This window comes from Hydra viridissima, unplaced genomic scaffold (genome assembly GCF_058129835.1).
Source record: "Hydra viridissima isolate aposymbiotic clone 2 unplaced genomic scaffold, HvirCarnegie_v1 scaffold_6, whole genome shotgun sequence".
Classification (NCBI taxonomy): domain Eukaryota; kingdom Metazoa; phylum Cnidaria; class Hydrozoa; order Anthoathecata; family Hydridae; genus Hydra; species Hydra viridissima.
This window is the reverse complement of record NW_028324305.1, coordinates 12,256,424-12,273,641: the sequence shown is the minus strand read 5'-3', so window position 1 is coordinate 12,273,641 and position 17,218 is coordinate 12,256,424. Positions and strand designations below refer to the sequence as shown.

At 27.6% G+C, this 17,218-nt stretch overlaps 1 protein-coding gene across 1 annotated transcript; it reads left to right on the top strand.

The window, feature by feature from the left end:
• Positions 1-3,791: 3,791 nt before the first annotated feature.
• Positions 3,792-16,995, top strand: LOC145189660 (integrin alpha-8-like). Its single transcript, XM_090090214.1, has 31 exons — positions 3,792-4,035; positions 5,234-5,358; positions 5,529-5,729; positions 5,924-6,040; positions 6,398-6,493; positions 7,524-7,568; positions 7,688-7,731; positions 7,809-7,877; positions 8,678-8,730; positions 9,547-9,634; positions 9,747-9,855; positions 9,989-10,086; positions 10,628-10,721; positions 11,295-11,340; positions 11,446-11,556; positions 11,643-11,698; positions 11,788-11,951; positions 12,037-12,165; positions 12,294-12,370; positions 12,459-12,609; positions 12,803-12,895; positions 13,151-13,230; positions 13,518-13,601; positions 14,171-14,273; positions 14,367-14,468; positions 14,572-14,628; positions 14,745-14,813; positions 15,018-15,131; positions 15,223-15,327; positions 16,244-16,369; positions 16,590-16,995. Exons 1-31 carry the CDS (start codon positions 3,893-3,895, stop codon positions 16,698-16,700), a joined length of 3,060 nt encoding a protein of 1,019 aa, XP_089946340.1. The 5' UTR covers positions 3,792-3,892; the 3' UTR covers positions 16,701-16,995.
• Positions 16,996-17,218: the final 223 nt, after the last annotated feature.

Here is a 17,218-nt window from a genome sequence, read left to right as displayed (position 1 = left end):
AAATACCACAAAAACAAAAAAATTATAAGCTTCAAATGTTATGTTCATTTAGGTGATCTTCTTTGGAAACTCCGCTTTATTATTTTACTTAAAAATAGATAAGAGAATATATATATATTTATATATACTATTATTGTTATTATATAAACTAAATAATTAGCTTGGTTTATATTACATTACTTAAAGTTTCACGCAATAGCGATCATCAGATGTTATAAAACCGTTAAAAAACGTAACGACAAAAAATACGAAAAATACGAAAAAAGTGCTATGGAGTGTCTGCTATGATGGCATTAAAGTTTTTTATTAAAAATTTATTTTCATGGCGGCACTTTAATGTTAGTTCGCTTCGTTTATTGAGCAAGTCTAGTTTCGAGGTAATAATGTGGTACTTTTCGGTCAAGCACAAATTACAGTAATTGCCACCAGGTTTAAATGGTTCTGCCTGATCGAGAATGTTCCACGTAAGGATGGGTTCTAAACCTTTACTTTTGCACTCCCATACAAATTTAGAAAGTTCGGTGGAGTTTGCCTTACTTTCATAACGAAAAGAATTCCTATGCTTATACCATCTGTCTTTAAAGGTTTTTTCAGTGAGCCCAATATAATAATGCCCCTTTTCTTGCTGCTGAGTTTTTACGTTGCAAATATAAATAAGGTTTTTCTTAAGGCATTTTCCATTTAGTGGGCATGAGGCGGTTTGTCGGCAATTGCATGACTGGCTATTATTGTCAGTAGTAACAGATAGAATTCTTTTGTTATGAGCAGTAATAATTTTCTTAATATTTAGGAGGCAGCTGTAACTAACTTTTACATTGTTCCGGTTAAAATGTTTGTGGAATTTATGGTCTTTAGGAAAGCATTTATCAATTAAACCCAAAAATATCTTTGCTACGTTTGTTCTAACGTTCAGTGAAAACGGAGGGTTAAACCAAATAACGTTTCGTTTTCGAGATCCTGCATCACGTTTTGGCGTGTTTTGATTGAAAAATATTTTTTCTTTAAATCCGCAAGAATTGAGAGCGTTGTTATAAAACGGTGCGGCTCTATCAAAAACCTCTTTATTTGAAGATATATTACTGATGCGGTAAGAAATCATATTCGGTATTGATTTGATGATATTAGGTGGGTGATTAGAGTTGACGTTGATATACATAGGGTTATCTCCTTGTTTTCTGTAAGGTTGAAAAGTACTGTCAAGGAGATTAAGTGTGGTGTCGAAGTTTACAATTTTTAAATTAGATTTAATAGTAATAGTAAGGTTGAATTTATCTTTAAAAATGTTGACAAAATTTTTCTTTATTTTTTCTGACTGAGGGCCGCTGATATTATAGAACCAGCAGAGACCATCATCTCTATATACTCCTGTGGTGTTGAGCCCGTATTCACTGGCAATAGTATGTAATATGTATAGGCCTACTAACTCGCACAGTTCGGCTCCGTCAAAACTTCCCATAGTAACGTCAAAACCAGGGTCGCCTGATTTTTTGCTCCACACGTTATTTCCTGCGAAAAGTAAAGTTTTCCTGGTATGGTAGATGATGTTGATTGATTCATCAAGAATTATGGTGAACTTCTTAGCGTAAATTAAAGAATCATGAAGTAATTGTTTTGAAATAGAAGGGTAGAACTCGTTAATGTCGTATTGAATAAAAGCACATAATTTTTTGTCTGGTATGGACTTGAACCATTCTATTACTTCTTTTGTATTATGCCATTGGTGTACGAGGGTGGCCTTTCTCACTCTGCTATTAATATCATCTAATAAAACTTTACTAATTTTCCCGAGTTCTGGTTTAGCGGGGTTTATTAAACGGCACTGAGGATTGTTGGCAAAATTATCCTTGTGGTCTTTTAGGGTAATAAATGCTGAGTTCATTGCTAGACATTCTATTCTATCGTCTATGTCCAAATTTTTCGCAATTTTTTTAGCCTCTATATTAATACTGTTATACTGTGTTATATCAGATTTTTTGTAAATTTTAGTAATGTTTTCCGCATAAAGTTTCTGATAAGAAGGCTTATCCAGTTCATATATGTTTCTAGTTTTATCTGCAAAGATGAACAAGTTATTTGAAGACTTGACTTTTGCAATGTCGTTGGTGCAATTGTCTTTGAAAATCATTTTGAATATTAGTAAATGAGATATTCTTTATTAGCTTCAGCAAATCATTTTCAAAACTTACAAGATCGGGGTGCTGTGGTGGGGATTTTCTTGATTTGATATCATAATGGTAATCAGGCTTCTGGTTAGGATCGTTTTCGCAAATCAAAGCCTTCCATCTCATACGTTTAATAAGTAACTCGACTTTCTCCGTTAAATATTTTAAGTATTGCTTTTTGGATGGTACTGGTACGTTCTTCATCGAATAGTTGAAATAATGGTTCTTCATATATATATATATATATATATATATATATATATATATATATATATATATATATATATATATATTCTCTAATTTGTTTCCAACTTTTTTTCATATAAACAAAACTAGGCATGTAGATGAAATTTTCTTAATTAAAAAAATATTTTCTAAACTAAAAAAAAAAAAAATCTAGAATGTTCTTCATTTCTAATTTTCTTGAAAACTCCTGTTAAATTTATCTTCATATTAAAAAAAAAAAGACAATTTTTTTATTTCTAGTTCTGCATTAACAATAAATCTTAAAGTTATTCGGGCGGCATATCTTTTAATAAAAACCAAAATGGGGCGGCGGGGAGGGGGAACATTAAAAGGAAATCTTACGGTTATTATTAAAAACTTGAAAATCTAAAAAACATTTTACAGTAACCATCTTTACTTAGAGCATGTGATACTCATTATCCAGGAACATTTATCAACTATCATTTTATGCATTTCTTAATGGTGATTAACATTTATAAAGGTAAATTAGATTCTAACTATATGAGGGGGTGGGGCATTGAAAGAGACGTAAATTTTTCTAAAATCTAACAAAAATAATTTTTTACTTATGTATTTTTATTTTACTAGTGCTATATTTTATCAGCGAATTTAATATGTAACTCAGACTTGTTAAATCATTTTCAAGTAAAATTTTTAATATATATTAACAAAGTTAATATTTTTGTTAACATTATGACAACAAGCAAGAAGTGTTACGATGGTGATGAAATATCAGAAACAATTAAATAACCTTAATGAATAAAAGCTTAATTAACGATATTTGAATATGAAAAAAAACCTTTTTAGACTGTTGATTAAGTTATTTCTCTGCTGCTTTAAATTATTTTCCAATTACTAGAGTAAAAGAGTATCATTTATTGACTCATATTAGTCTTTTTACGAATAAATTTTTTTTATTGGGTATTTTTTTAAATTTTTTTTTGGTGTATATATATATATATATATATATATATATATATATATATAGACAAACACAGAGTAGACACAGAGAAAGCTGAGAGAAAGAAGCACATTTGAAATGCTTAGATATTGAAAAACCAAACATTTATTAAATGAATTGACACGTCGGAAATATCAACACAAATTATCAAAAGCGTCATTTGTATTTATGAAACGGCGTTATTTTGGCGAAATCAATTACGTTAAAATTATTTTTGCTGTACAATCTATTTTCAATTTCCTGCTTGATCTAATTGTTACGTAATTCCCATATGTATTGCGCGAAGTGTGCTTATGTCTAATTAACTAACATCACTTCTTACTTTAAATGAAAAATTAAGTTTAAAAATATCTGATCTGAAATAAATCATATAAAAAAACATTTTAAAAAAACTAAACTTATGGTTTTAAATATTACGAATATTTTTTGTTTTATTTACCGGCATTAAATATTTTTTTGCAGGTTGAGTTTTTTGTAACATATATAAAAATTTAAAACAGCTTGGGAGACTGGATTATCAACAATGTTGCAACTTTTCTTTTGTACTTTACTAAATACGGTTTTATGCTTTAACCTGGAAACTCGCAATGTTTGGAACTTCTCAATTCAAGATAATACATCTTATTTTGGATACCAAGTTTCACTTCTTAATAGAAACAATCCCAAGTATGTCATAATTTATTTTTACTATTTATTTTTTATAAGATCTGATTTAGTAAACAAGTAAACAATATTTTGCGCTTGCTTTAAGCATCTTATCATAAAGTTTAATGTTGCGTGCGTATAGGTTTAAATCAGTTGGTAAAAACTGCGTCTCCTTTTTTCTAAACCCACACAAATTTTTTGTTCAATGTGAACTTATTCGATGAATATTGCATGCAAGTAAAATACATTAATAAAACGAATATTTGACATGTCTTAAAAAGAATTTTAAGTTTCTCTAAGAACTTTTAGCTGCTATCATTTTACTCTAATGACACTGAATCTCTATTGTTTTACTGACGTTCTTATAGACATTCTGCTAAGTTTGTTCTGATATAAAGTCATTGAAATTGTATTAAAGACATGCTCAATCAAAGTCTTTTTTAAAAACTTTACTTTAAAGAATTGCACTAGAATCTATAAGTATAACTCTAGTGGAGGAATATCCAAAGTCTGTCAGAAATCTCCCCGTATATAAATTAAATGTTTTAAATCTAATTTCTACAACTTTTCTTTTATTGAACAGTATTAAGCATTACAGTCAAGTCTGTAGATTTGACTTGTTTCCATATAAGAGCAATATATACTGATTCATCATTGTGGATAAATGGTACAGAACACTAAGTTAACTTGAAGAAAAAAAAAAATTGCTGAAACATAATATCACTTTTAATATCAACAAAACAGTTGTTTAGAATTAATTTCTGTGAATGCAAATTAGTACATACATACATGCATACATACATACATACATACATACATACATACATACATACATACATACATACATACATACATACATACATACATACATGCATGCATGCATGCATGCATGCATGCATGCATGCATGCATGCATGCATACATACATACATACATACATGTTTTGCTGAGGGTTTGATTCAATATTGTAACACTTTTCCCAAATACTATTAAATATAAAACTAGTTCACTGTTTGACATAGGATGTATTTTCTGGCACAAAATATATCATGCCATATGCAGATGTAGGATCCAGGAAGTTCTACCAAGTGTTATCACAGATTTAATTTTTAAAATAATTTTTCAGCTTTTGGAATCCCATTATATTACATATGCAAAGGCAAGTTTTGTTATATAGTTAAGACTCATTCCTCTAATACTCTTTTATTGTTTATTTCTAGAGTGATTATTTCAGCCCCTCTTTTTACTGGCAGCCTTGCTGAAGGAGCAGTATTTAGTTGTGATGTTGATAGTAGAAATAATTGCTCGAAATTAAATGTTGAAATAGAAGATCAAGTAGATTCTGGTAAACTCAAAGTTTTAGTAAATAAAATTTTCATTAACAAAATAATTTCAAAAATACTTTTTTTAGTTTTTTGGTAAATATACTCTTCATTGTTTGATTCACTTAAATAAGATAGCATTTTTATTTATTGTAACTGGTAGCACAACATAACATATTTTTGTATACCTTAGAACGTGTACGAAGTCAAAGATTTAATCAATGGATGGGATTTTCAATGTCACAAATTGGTGACTTTTTAATGAGTTGTGCACCACTATGGCATGAAAATAAAACTGATAGTAAAAATAATATAAATCTTTGGTATAGAGGGCGTTGTTCAGTAATAGATAAAGATCTAAAAAGTGTCTACACAAGTTCAGCATGTGCGAATGGTATATATTATCTCTCTATGTTTTAGCAGGCTATTAGTTAACAGTATACACATCCTGTTACACACATGCTTAAATTTATATATATATATATATATATATATATATATATATATATATATATATATATATATATATATATATATATATATATATATATATATATATATATATATATATGTATATACTGTTTACAGAGCTGACATCAAATACCTATTATGGATATTGTCAGTCAGGTTTTAGTAGTGGTGGATATATGGGTGGAGATACTCCTACATTCTATATGGGAGCTCCTGGTTCAGTTAACTCCATAGGTAAGTTTTGTTTTGAAATATGTATACATGTTTGATTATGAGTTGCCATTATTCAGATGAAAATGTTGCTGTGGTTAGTTTGCATCAAAATAAAAAAAAAAGATGTAAAATACATATTTCAAAACACCTAATGTTGTGGATAAGCTTTACAACGAAAACATTTATCAGCAAATCATTTGTTGCAAATATGCAACACAAAACTATTTTAGTTAAAATGTCCAATCTTTTGATTTCTGAATGGATAACAGCATTCTCACCTTAAATTTCCCTCTAATCTTCTTTAATTGAATTTTGATAAAGTAAAAGAATTTCTAGTTTTTTCATTTCAAAATCATTACAAGAAAAATTATTTTTTAGGTGTGCTATTTGCTTTTATGGGAGGATCTTCTGACTCTACTCCAATAAAGTTTAAAACTGGAAATGATCGTTTAAGTGATGTTAGCTCTTTGATGGGTAGGTATATTGGAGTATTAAAGATTTAATTTTAATTTTATATCTTTGGAATTCTTTGTAAATCTAGTATACAAAAGAAATTGATTATGGCACCTAGAAATGAATAAAGTCTGCAATTTCACATTCATTTCTATTTTAGATGATTATCAATAAAAATATCTGAATAGTTTACCTTTAGTTAATTTTTATTATAGATGATGTAGAAAAAAAGTGGCAAGTAATTAAAAGTAAATTTCACTATTTGAATATAACAGAAATGCAGCAAAGACTAAAAAAATGACCATAACATTATTTCAATATTATGTTTATTTCCTCTATAATATTTAATTCCAAAATTGATAACAATTTTTTCAATCTATCTTCATGATCATTATGGTCTATATAAATTATTGACCACAAGATGGGTTTAATTTAATATGTTGGCTCTATACACTGCATAAAGATGAAATTATGTGTGAATGTGTGTATGTGCACTATACAAATCCACAGTTTTGATCTGATCCTCACCAAATTTTGCTCACAGGTCTAATTTCTCCCAGGGAAGGTTTTAGGCCAGGTTTGGACTGCCCCAGACTCCATGTTCAAAGTGCCTATGGCTAGAACCAAGTTCCAGCCCTCTCCAACCCTCCTTGCCCCTGGCGAGGAGATAATAACTTTAAACATTTTTCACCATTAAAAACCAAAAAACTGTAAATATGTGTTAGCAGTTTTTTATGAAGATTTTTGAGGAATATTTTTGGAAAAGTATACAGTATAAATGAGCGAGATTTGTAAAGCATGTTTAGTATATATAGAAGAAATATTATAAATTATTTTTAAATTTTCTCTATTGTTAAAGCTTACTTTCATGAGAATCTACTTTGCAATTATAATAAGGGTTTGCAATTAAAATAAACTTTTTTGGTACATTTTTTATGAGTTGCTACACTACAATTTTCAGATTATAAAGTTTTTGACCAATTATAGATTAATGTTTACTAAAAGTTTATTATAAAAGTTACAAATTAAATTTAAGGAAATTTGTTTTTAGGCTATTCAGTTGCGGCTGGTAAATTCACTGATAACCAATATGGAGGTGATATTCTGACATTTCAAATATTGTTTTTAAGAAATAATTTCATCAAAAAATGGTTTTTTTGATTAAGTTTTTAAATGTGTTAAGTTTTAAAATATAAAGTTGGTTTGATTTTATAGATGTTGTTGGTGGAGCACCAAGGGCCAATAATCTTAAAGGAATGGTGAGTTGAAATTATCATCTAGTTAAGTTTTACTGCTAATAAAACCTTTTATATTTTTAGGTTACTTTTACATTTAGGTAATTTTATATACAGTGAGTGATGTCGGGTTCACCCTTACAAGCAGTTATGAAAGTCCTGATGGACAGGTACAATTCAATTTAAAGTTATAAATTTAAAAAATTGATAATGTTATCTTGAAGTAGTTTGTTGTTAAAACTTTATAGCAAAAGTATCAGTAAATATTACACTGGCGAGCAAAAAAAAGTGAACAGTACAATTTTTCAGTAAATTATGTATTATTAATCAATTAAAAATATAATACATAAAATATAACATATCGCTTATATTAAATACATATACATACACATATATACGACTCATTTTGAAAAAAAAAATTAATATTTTGTGTGGCCACCACCATTTTTCATCACTTCATTTAATCGACGCGGCATCGACTCAATTAAATTTGCTATCAAACGGTCAGGTATCGTAACCCAAACTTGTTTTATGGCTGCCCAAAGATCATCCAAAGATGAAATATTATTTTTATGGACCTCTTTATCCATATAGTCCCACAAATTTTCAATGGGATTAAGGTCTGGACTTTGGGCAGGCCAATTTTCAAAAAGGAAGATATTGTTATCCTTGAGCCATTTTTTAACTTGTTTAGACGTATGGCAAGGAGCATTGTCATGTTGAAATTTAATTTCATCTTTCTTTGAAAGTTAAACGTAAATTCTTTGATAGTACGAACAAAAATAAACAAGCTTGTATGAGTTTCTGACCAGAGCTCTTTCATTTTATGCGTAAGCAGTCGCTGTTCACTTTTTTTTGCTCGCCAGTGTAGTTTTGTCTTAAAATACTTAGCAAAAATACAGAGCAAGATAGTAAAGTGCAAAATTTCATGGGTTTAATTTTATAGTTACTAATAGTTTACTATAAATAGGTTGGTGCATATTTTGGTGCTGCTGTGTGTGCATTGGACATTAATAATGATGGGTAAGATATCTCTGAAATTCTAGTGCTTTAAAAATAAAACAATTTTCTGAAAACAGTATCAAAATGTTGTAAGGTTAGTAATTAATTCTAATAAATCTATATCTACACTCATTCTCGAGGCATACTAATGATTAATTTTTAAATTAATACTTAGGAGTTTTGTAGTTCATTTTTTAAAGCCACAATTTGCAGAACTGTTTTGATAACATCTAATGATTATATAGTGGTAAATAGAATAACAAACAAGATTTTTATGCAATAATCATACTGTGTTAATATTTTAGATTTGCAAATGTTAACCCTTTAAACTCTGAATATTTTTTTTGTTATGATATACTTGTTTTAAATTCAAGTAAAAATGGTAGATTTAGTACTAAATAAAAATATCATGCTAGTGGGTATTCAAATAATTAGAGGTATGTATGGGAGCTTATAGTTGCCAATGGAGTTACAAAGGAATTTATCATATCAAAATAAAGTCACCAACAGAGTGCAATAGGTTAAACAGCCATGAATAAAAAAAATATTTCTTGTTTTTTCTTCAAAACCATTATTTCATGTTTGCTATTTAAAACCATTTATGTTGCCACTAATTATTTTGATAGCCCTCTCCAGAGTTAGGGGAGGGATTTTAGTATAGATAAGTATCACTACTTAAAAATTTGGCAATGCTTACTTATTTGTATTTGAAACTATAAATATAGAAGCTTTTGTTTGACAAAATCCATTATTATGCAAGTCTTATGCAATCTGTTTTGTTTTTAATTAAAATTGAAGTTTTCATTTATTCGAATCTGTCTGTGTTGTTTTGTTCAGGAAAGATGATTTATTGGTTGGATCACCTCAGTATTCCACTATAACTGATGAAGGAAGAGTTTATATTTATATGAATAAACCCATCTTTGTAAGTAATTCATTAAATTATAGTAATTTTTTTCTCCTAAAGTTATTTCTTTAGAAAAGCCAGTTTTTATTTCTGATTGGTTTAAAATATAAACTTAAGTTTCATTATATAGAATGGTTTGGAACTCCAGAAGGACCACTTAGATCCAGATAAAAGAATTGGAGCTAGATTTGGCTCTGTAATTTCCAAAATAGGGGATATAAACAATGATGGATACCAAGGTAGAAAAAAGTTTGTAATTTTTTAAATGTTTTGGTATAGAAGAAAAATTCCCAGAAAGTCCAGTTTAAAAAAAAAAATTTTTTAATAACAAGCTATTGTTTAAAAGTTGATAGGATTATTTTTTTTTTTTAGATGTTGCAATAGCAGCCCCCGGTGGTGGTCCTGATGGTAAGGGTGCAGTGTATATATACAATGGTGGTGCAAATGGGATTTTGCTTCAGTACAGCCAGGTTTGTTTGTTTTAAATATTATAAACTGTGCTTTGATAAGAGCCTAAATGATTTTTGATTCTTTTTTTTTTTTGCTCTGGCGTGACCACAAAGCAAGCCTCTGTACTTATAGTGCTATAAAGTCACAAAATTCTGCTCTAGTAATACAAATACTGAAGTAATGTTAGAGCAAAAATTAAATTTATTGGTTGGTGTAATATACAGCTCTGACTTGTTCTATCAGTTTATATACTTAATTTAATGTATCAAAAAAAAAAAACAAAAAAAAAATTTCTTTTGAGAAGCGATTCATTTACATATAGATTTCCTATCAATGAAATTTTATGAGTTCTCAAAGTCAAGTAACTTTTATTTGGAATTGTACAGTTCTTCAACAAGCATTTGTCTCTTTCTAGCTTATGATGTACCTCACTCTTTTGCTAAAATGTAAAAATATTACCAATAAAAAAAAAATTCTTTTATTTAACATTTGTAATTTTCCTGATACATTTTATTATTTTAATTTACCTAAGTTATATTATCACAAAATTTACTGTTCTAGGTTATTTATGCATCATCTTTTCTCTCTGATTTTGAAACTGGTTTTGGTGCTTCAATATCTGAAGGACTTGATGTTGATGGAAATAATTATTCAGGTTAAACAAGCTATTTCTTATTTTGTTTTTGTGATTTCTGTACCATTATTATTTTATGTAGATCTCATGAACTACATTAAAGTTAAATCCTAAAAGATACAGAAAATTGAAGCTTAATAATAAATATTCACAAATTTTGAATATAAATTTTCTTATCTGTTATCTATTTTATCGGTTGATATTTAAAATGAAAATAATGAACTGTAAAACTGTCAAGTCACCATTCATTGTAAAGCCACTATAAAATACTTTCTGTATAAGTTGTGCACAAAGATGTTGTTCCATATAAGTTGTGCACAAAGATGTCGTTCCATATAAACTGTGCACAAAGATCAATTTTTAATGTTGAATATGATTACTTTTACTTTATCTCTATGTAAATTAGTTTTTAAGATTTAGTTTCTACTTTTGCAAAAGATTTCATTATAAAGTTATTTAATGATTAGTAATGTTAGAAGATCTTCGAATGCTTTTTGACAGATTGTTATACAAACTGTTCACTTTGAAGTGTTTGTAAGATTTTTCATTGTTGCTTTGTTGGAATACATGAGTTGTTGGATTTTTTGAATTTAGATATTGCAATAGGTGCATACAATAGTGGCAAGGTATTTCTTTTGAGGTAAATAAAGTATTTAGGATTCAAATTATTATGTTGCTATTAAATTTACATAGTTTATAGCTGGTAGCAGTTAAAATTTTTAATCTTAAGTGTTTATTTACTTAGATCAAGACCTGTTGTGTCTTTATCTGACAAACTTCAAACAAATGTTAGTCAAGTACCAGCTGAACCTGAAAATTCAAACTGCTTAGGACCTAATGGAGAAAAATACTATTGGTATGTTCAACCTGCTATTTTGCTTCAGAAACTTTTTTTTTTTTTTTTCCTTTTGTAATTTTTTTTTTTTTTAATGAATACTTTAGCATAGAACTAAAAGTTAATATAAAGTATGATGGAAAAAGAATGTCATCAGCTTTACGTATGTAGCTTTACTTATATATAGGTTTTTTTTAATGTTAAAATTCATTTACAGAACATGTTTTCAAAAAAACATTCTTTTATTTTTAGCTGTTGAAGTTACTATAGAGGTTGATAGCCAAAGAATAGTTGGCAAACGTGGCTTCTTTTTGGATAGCAAAACTAACCAGCTTTTAAATATCATAGTTAAAAATGTCACTTTATCTAAGGAAAATATATCAGTTATCCCTACAATCACTTACATTGCTGTATCAGTGAGTTTTTTTAAAAGAGAAATGTGCTTTAAAATGTTAAAAATATTTGTACTTTATATCATCCTTTTTTTTATTGTTGTTTTAGGGTGAAGTTGACCTCTTAAACCCTGTAGTAATAACTACGCAGTATAAGATATTTGAAAATCCTGTGGGATGTGGAACAGCAACATGTCCAATAGTTGATTTATTTGGAACAACTACAAGCAATATACAGGTTACTTTTTTTTTAAGTTATTTTTGAGAGTCATGAAAGCTCTTTTTAACTTTTTTTTATTTTTAGTTTTAACGTTTTTTTTTTAATTTAATAAAAGCTTGATAAATTGTTTTAAAGTTTTTTCTTAGGTAACATATTTGAAAAAGTGTGATAATGATATTTGCTATACAGATTTATCTTTGTCCTCAATAATAACATTACCTGGGTATGTATTTATTTTTATCTATTCTTTTTCTTTTTTTTGTTATCACTGTTACTAAGGATATTTATCTACACTTTTTTTTCCTTCATAGCTCTCCACAGCAAAAACAAATTATTTATGGTGTTGTTTATGAAGTATATGTTGTATCAAAACTTGTTAATTTTGGTGATACAGCTTATCAGACAAACATGAAAATGAATTTCAGCTCAGATTTACAAGTCATAGGCGTGGATATTAATGGGGTTAGTTTTGATTGTTTCCTTCAAAGAAGTTGCATGTTTTTGTTTTACATCAATCAAATATAAAAAATAAAAATCTTTTTTGTAAAAGAGAATTTTTTTATCTTACAAAAAAAGACTGTAATTTTACATTAGCTTATAAATGGTTTAAATGACTACTTTTTTTAATTTTCCACTTTTTTAAAATTTTATATAGCAATCATATCCTGTGTTGAAGCAAAGAACAGTAAATGCATTAACTGAAGAGCTGTCTTTTCTTGTTTCCAACTCTATGAAATCTAACCAAAGTGTAAATTTTTATCCTTTTTTTTTTATGTGGAAAACATATTTTCTTACTTTCTCTAAGAAAATTGTGATTATTATAGTCACAGAACCAGTGTAAACAAGTTAACTAAGACAATTTATACTATAAAAATTGGATTTTTGTGGCAAAATAATTACTATTACTTTCACCTTTTTTATATATTTTGCTTTAACTTCTATCTTTACATGTATTCAATATATACATGTTGCTGATATTATGTTTTAATTATTTCTTTTATAGATTGATATTGTTGCAAAGTTTTCAATACCTAAGTCTAGTCCTTCAACTTCTGAATATTTTTTTGAAGTTTCTACAACATCGTAAGTATATTTCAAGTAAAATAAAAAGAATGTTTTTGTTATATATTGATCACATAGTTTTCTGAGACTTTTTTGTCATGTATTTGATATAGTTTTAGAGATTTTTTTATCATGTATTAGATTTATTTCAGAAAAACTTTTCATAGTGTATTAGATATATATTTTTTTGTATTTTTTCATTTAAGTTTTTGATTCTTTATATTTAAAAGACCTTTTCCTATGAGTTACTTAACATTAAAGCTCTTTTAAATCTTGGATCATGTATATATATAAAAACTATTGTTTAGTATTGGTGTTGACAAAAATTCAGCTAACAATCAAGTTGTCTTAATAATTCCAACAATGATTGCAACCTGTGTTCGTATTCAAGGGTATACCATTTTTATATCATTATTCTTCAAAGGTTATTATTTTTCTGGGTTTAAGAAGCCCTGACAACAAGTTCAAGCTAAATAAAAAAGTTTAAATTAAAAAAAAACAAAAAACAGTATTTGATGAAAATGAATTGGAGATTTACTTCTCAAATTGCTTTTCTGAATAGCAATATGCGAATTGTATTATACTAAAAACAAATTTATCAACTTTATGCAGATTCTTTTTGTAAACCTTTCTAAACTTTTTAATCATTTTAATTTTGTAAACTAACAGATCTTTTAGTTTTTAAACTAACTTATCTTTTGATTTTGCAAATTAATAGATTTTTCAGTTTTTTAAACTAACTGATTTTAGCAAACATTTTGGTAGTCTTGATTTTTATTTTTTAGATTAATCAAAAGGTATTTTAGCAAAATTAATCTGAAAACTGTCATAATCCTTTTGATAATTGTTAGTTTTTAAAAAGTAGTAACAGCTGCATTAAAGAAATAATCTGTTAAATTTTGTAGGACATGAAAAATTATTTTTACTTTGATAGTTTTGTGTTGTTTTTTTTAAAATTCAGTCAAGTAACTCCTCCATCAGTGTTTTACCAGAAAAATACCAAACAACCTTCAGCATATACATCAGTTGCAGATGTTGGCCCAGAAGTCAACTTCACTTTTTATGTAATTGTTTTTTTCTTTGATGTTAATGAAATTAAAAATAAAAAAAACTTTAACTGGCAATTATATTTCTTATAAAATTATTATTTTTTTAAGATTCAGAATGCTGGTCGTCTTCCTGTTGACACATTGGTTTCAGAAATTGATTTTGTAGTCAAGAAAGAAAATGTTGACTTATTATATGTGGTGGATATGAGAGTAAACAATTTTTTATCATTTACAACTTAAAGGTTAAGACAAATGTTTGTAAGTTATTTTATCTAAATAGTTATTTAAAAGTAGCAATTAAATATTGCTTTAGGTAGAAGATGTTCAATGCAACCCCACCAAAAATGAATTAAATGTTAACAACTACACTGTAAGAATTTTAAATTAATTTAAGCATTAAACATAATTTTAGTGTTTAAATTTTTTTTATAGCTTTGTAAAACATTATGAAAATTTTGAAGCAATCTTTTTATTATTCATTTTTAGCTCTTATACAGCAAGTCAACAGGAGTAGAAATCATCAAAAGAAAAAAGCGAGAAGTTTCTCAAAGCATTGTAAGAAATTGTTAAGCATTTAAAGTACTTTATTTTTTTTGATATCATTAATAATTACTTTACTTTTTAAAAATATTAATATTTAATCTTAAAAAGTAATTAAGAAAGTCATTTAAAAGTACTTTAGGTACTTTCTTAATGCATGTTTTTTTTTTTGAAAAATGCTATTAGTCTTTTTAGTTAGATTTTCATTGATATTTTTAGAATTGTCAAAATGGAAATTGCAAAATTTATACGTGTAACATAACTCGCATAGAAAAAAGTCAAGGTGCTAAAGTTTTTGTTGTAACCAGACTCTGGGCTGCTAATTTAGCTAAGGTAAACTATTTTCTTTTAAAATGCAGTAAGCTAAAATAAAAACAGAATTTTTCTTGATATTTTAAGATTTGCATTTTTATTCTACTTAAAGCTTCAGTTACCACCTACTGAAATCCAAACATCTATACAAGTTAAGTTTAATGGGAGAGATAGTGATAGAAATATTCAGCAAGATAATTGTCCTTTATCTCTGATGGTGAGTACTTTTAAAAAATATGTGACTTTTATTACATTGAAACACAAATAAATTTTGACATCTTTAAAGAGTAACTAAATGTAACTAAATAAAAGTAAAAAGTTATAAGTAGCTTGATATTTTTCATTGTAAAGGCTGTCTGGAGTGATAATAACTCGTGTGGCTTTTGAAATATTTGAAATATACAATCCCAAAAGGACCAAAGGCTGACGTTTGCTAAAAGCAATTCAAACCGAAAAATTGACAAGAAAGTCATGGTTTAGCAAGCCATTTGATAGTGTAGTTTCAAAAATTGGCCATTTTTCACGAATGGAAACATCTACACAGAAGGATATGTAAAGGAATGTTTAAATAAGCAATTTATGTCTATGATCTAAAAACATGATGATCCCCCGATCTACTGGCCTGATCTTGCATCTTGCCATTATTCAAGAAATGTTATCCAATGGTATCAACAAAATGGCGTCGATTTTGTCCCAAAAAAACATGAATCCACCAAACATGTTGCAATTTCATCCATTTAAAAATTTTGGGCAAGCATGAAACGTTAGCTGTTTAAGAAAGGCAAAATTGTGGCAGATTTCAATCAATTTCGCCGACTTCGGGGAGTGGCTTCAGGAAATTTTACCCAAATTGTTGTTCAAAAGCTCAGGTGAAGTGTCCCCAGTAAATTGAAAAAGTATTGTGATCAGCTCAAAAGTAGTTTTCTTTAAAAGCTTTACTGTATTTGGATATAAGTAAACTTTCTTTAAAACAATAAAAAAAATTATCAAAATTGATTAAGTAGTTCTTGAAATATTTTAAAAATCCTATGGGTCATTATTCCGGACAGTCTTTATAAGAACATAATTTTTGACATCTTTAAAGAGTTAATGAATACTAGATATTTTTATTAGAAGTGGTTACTTTTGTGTAGGTCAATTTCACAATACAACCAAGCGATGGAACTGTAACAAAGCAAGAAATTCAGTGGTGGATAATTTTGCTTTCAATCTTAGGGGCATTAATACTTCTTGCTATTTCTTCAGCAGTTCTTTATAGAGTGAGTACATTAAGTTAAATTATCCTTTAAGAGCGTTATTCTTTTAATATTTTTTTTGTCTGTTCACTTGCTTTTAATCACTTTAATCACTTTTATTTTTAATCACTTTAATCACTTTTATTTTTAATCACTTTAATCACTTTTATTTTTAATCACTTTAATCACTTTTATTTTTAATCACTTTAATCACTTTTATTTTTAATCACTTTAATCGCTTTAGTTCGGTTTCTTTGAGAGGAAAAAAGGTATTAAGGTATTTCCTCAACCAAACCACTATGAACAAAAAGTGCATCCTGACGATGCTGACGATGAAGACCATGCAGGTGGTTGAAAGCCGTAATTAAAAAACAATGAAAGTGGCTTCTTAAAACGATTCATTTGTTTGTTACTGACCTCGTGACTCCGATTAAAATACTTGTGAATAAACGTAAAGTGAAGAGTCTTTTGTAAGTGCAAAAGATTTTATTTTGATGTGAGGTTGCTGAGCATCCGCTTCTCTTTTAAGTTATTTTCTACTTTTAGATTGTTATAAGGATTGTTTTTATTTATTTATAAAATAAAAAGGGCTGCCTTTTTGTAGAACAAGTATTTTATATGAAGAAAATGTTTATAACAGTATAAAGAAATCTTGGTCTTTATTTTATTTTTATTTAATGCAAGTTTTAATGCGGTATACCAGTTCATTTCCGAGTAAAATTTATTGAAATTTTTTATTGCTATTATTTATCTTACAGAAATCGCATCATTGAACTAAAGTTTAAAACAAAATTTTATAATTAAAAGTGCGTTTGGCTGTAATTATTTCTTTTCGCTGTATTTACTATAATTTTTATATACTATAGTTTATAG

Bases quoted from the DNA above. Each gene is read 5' to 3' on its own strand.
- LOC145189660 (XM_090090214.1), top strand. From the start codon at position 3,893: ATGTTGCAACTTTTCTTTTGTACTTTACTAAATACGGTTTTATGCTTT. The intron at 11,699-11,787 runs GTATGTAGCTTT...TTTTATTTTTAG, and splicing joins AAGAATGTCATCAGCTTTAC to CTGTTGAAGTTACTATAGAG. The intron at 11,952-12,036 runs GTGAGTTTTTTT...TTGTTGTTTTAG, and splicing joins TCACTTACATTGCTGTATCA to GGTGAAGTTGACCTCTTAAA.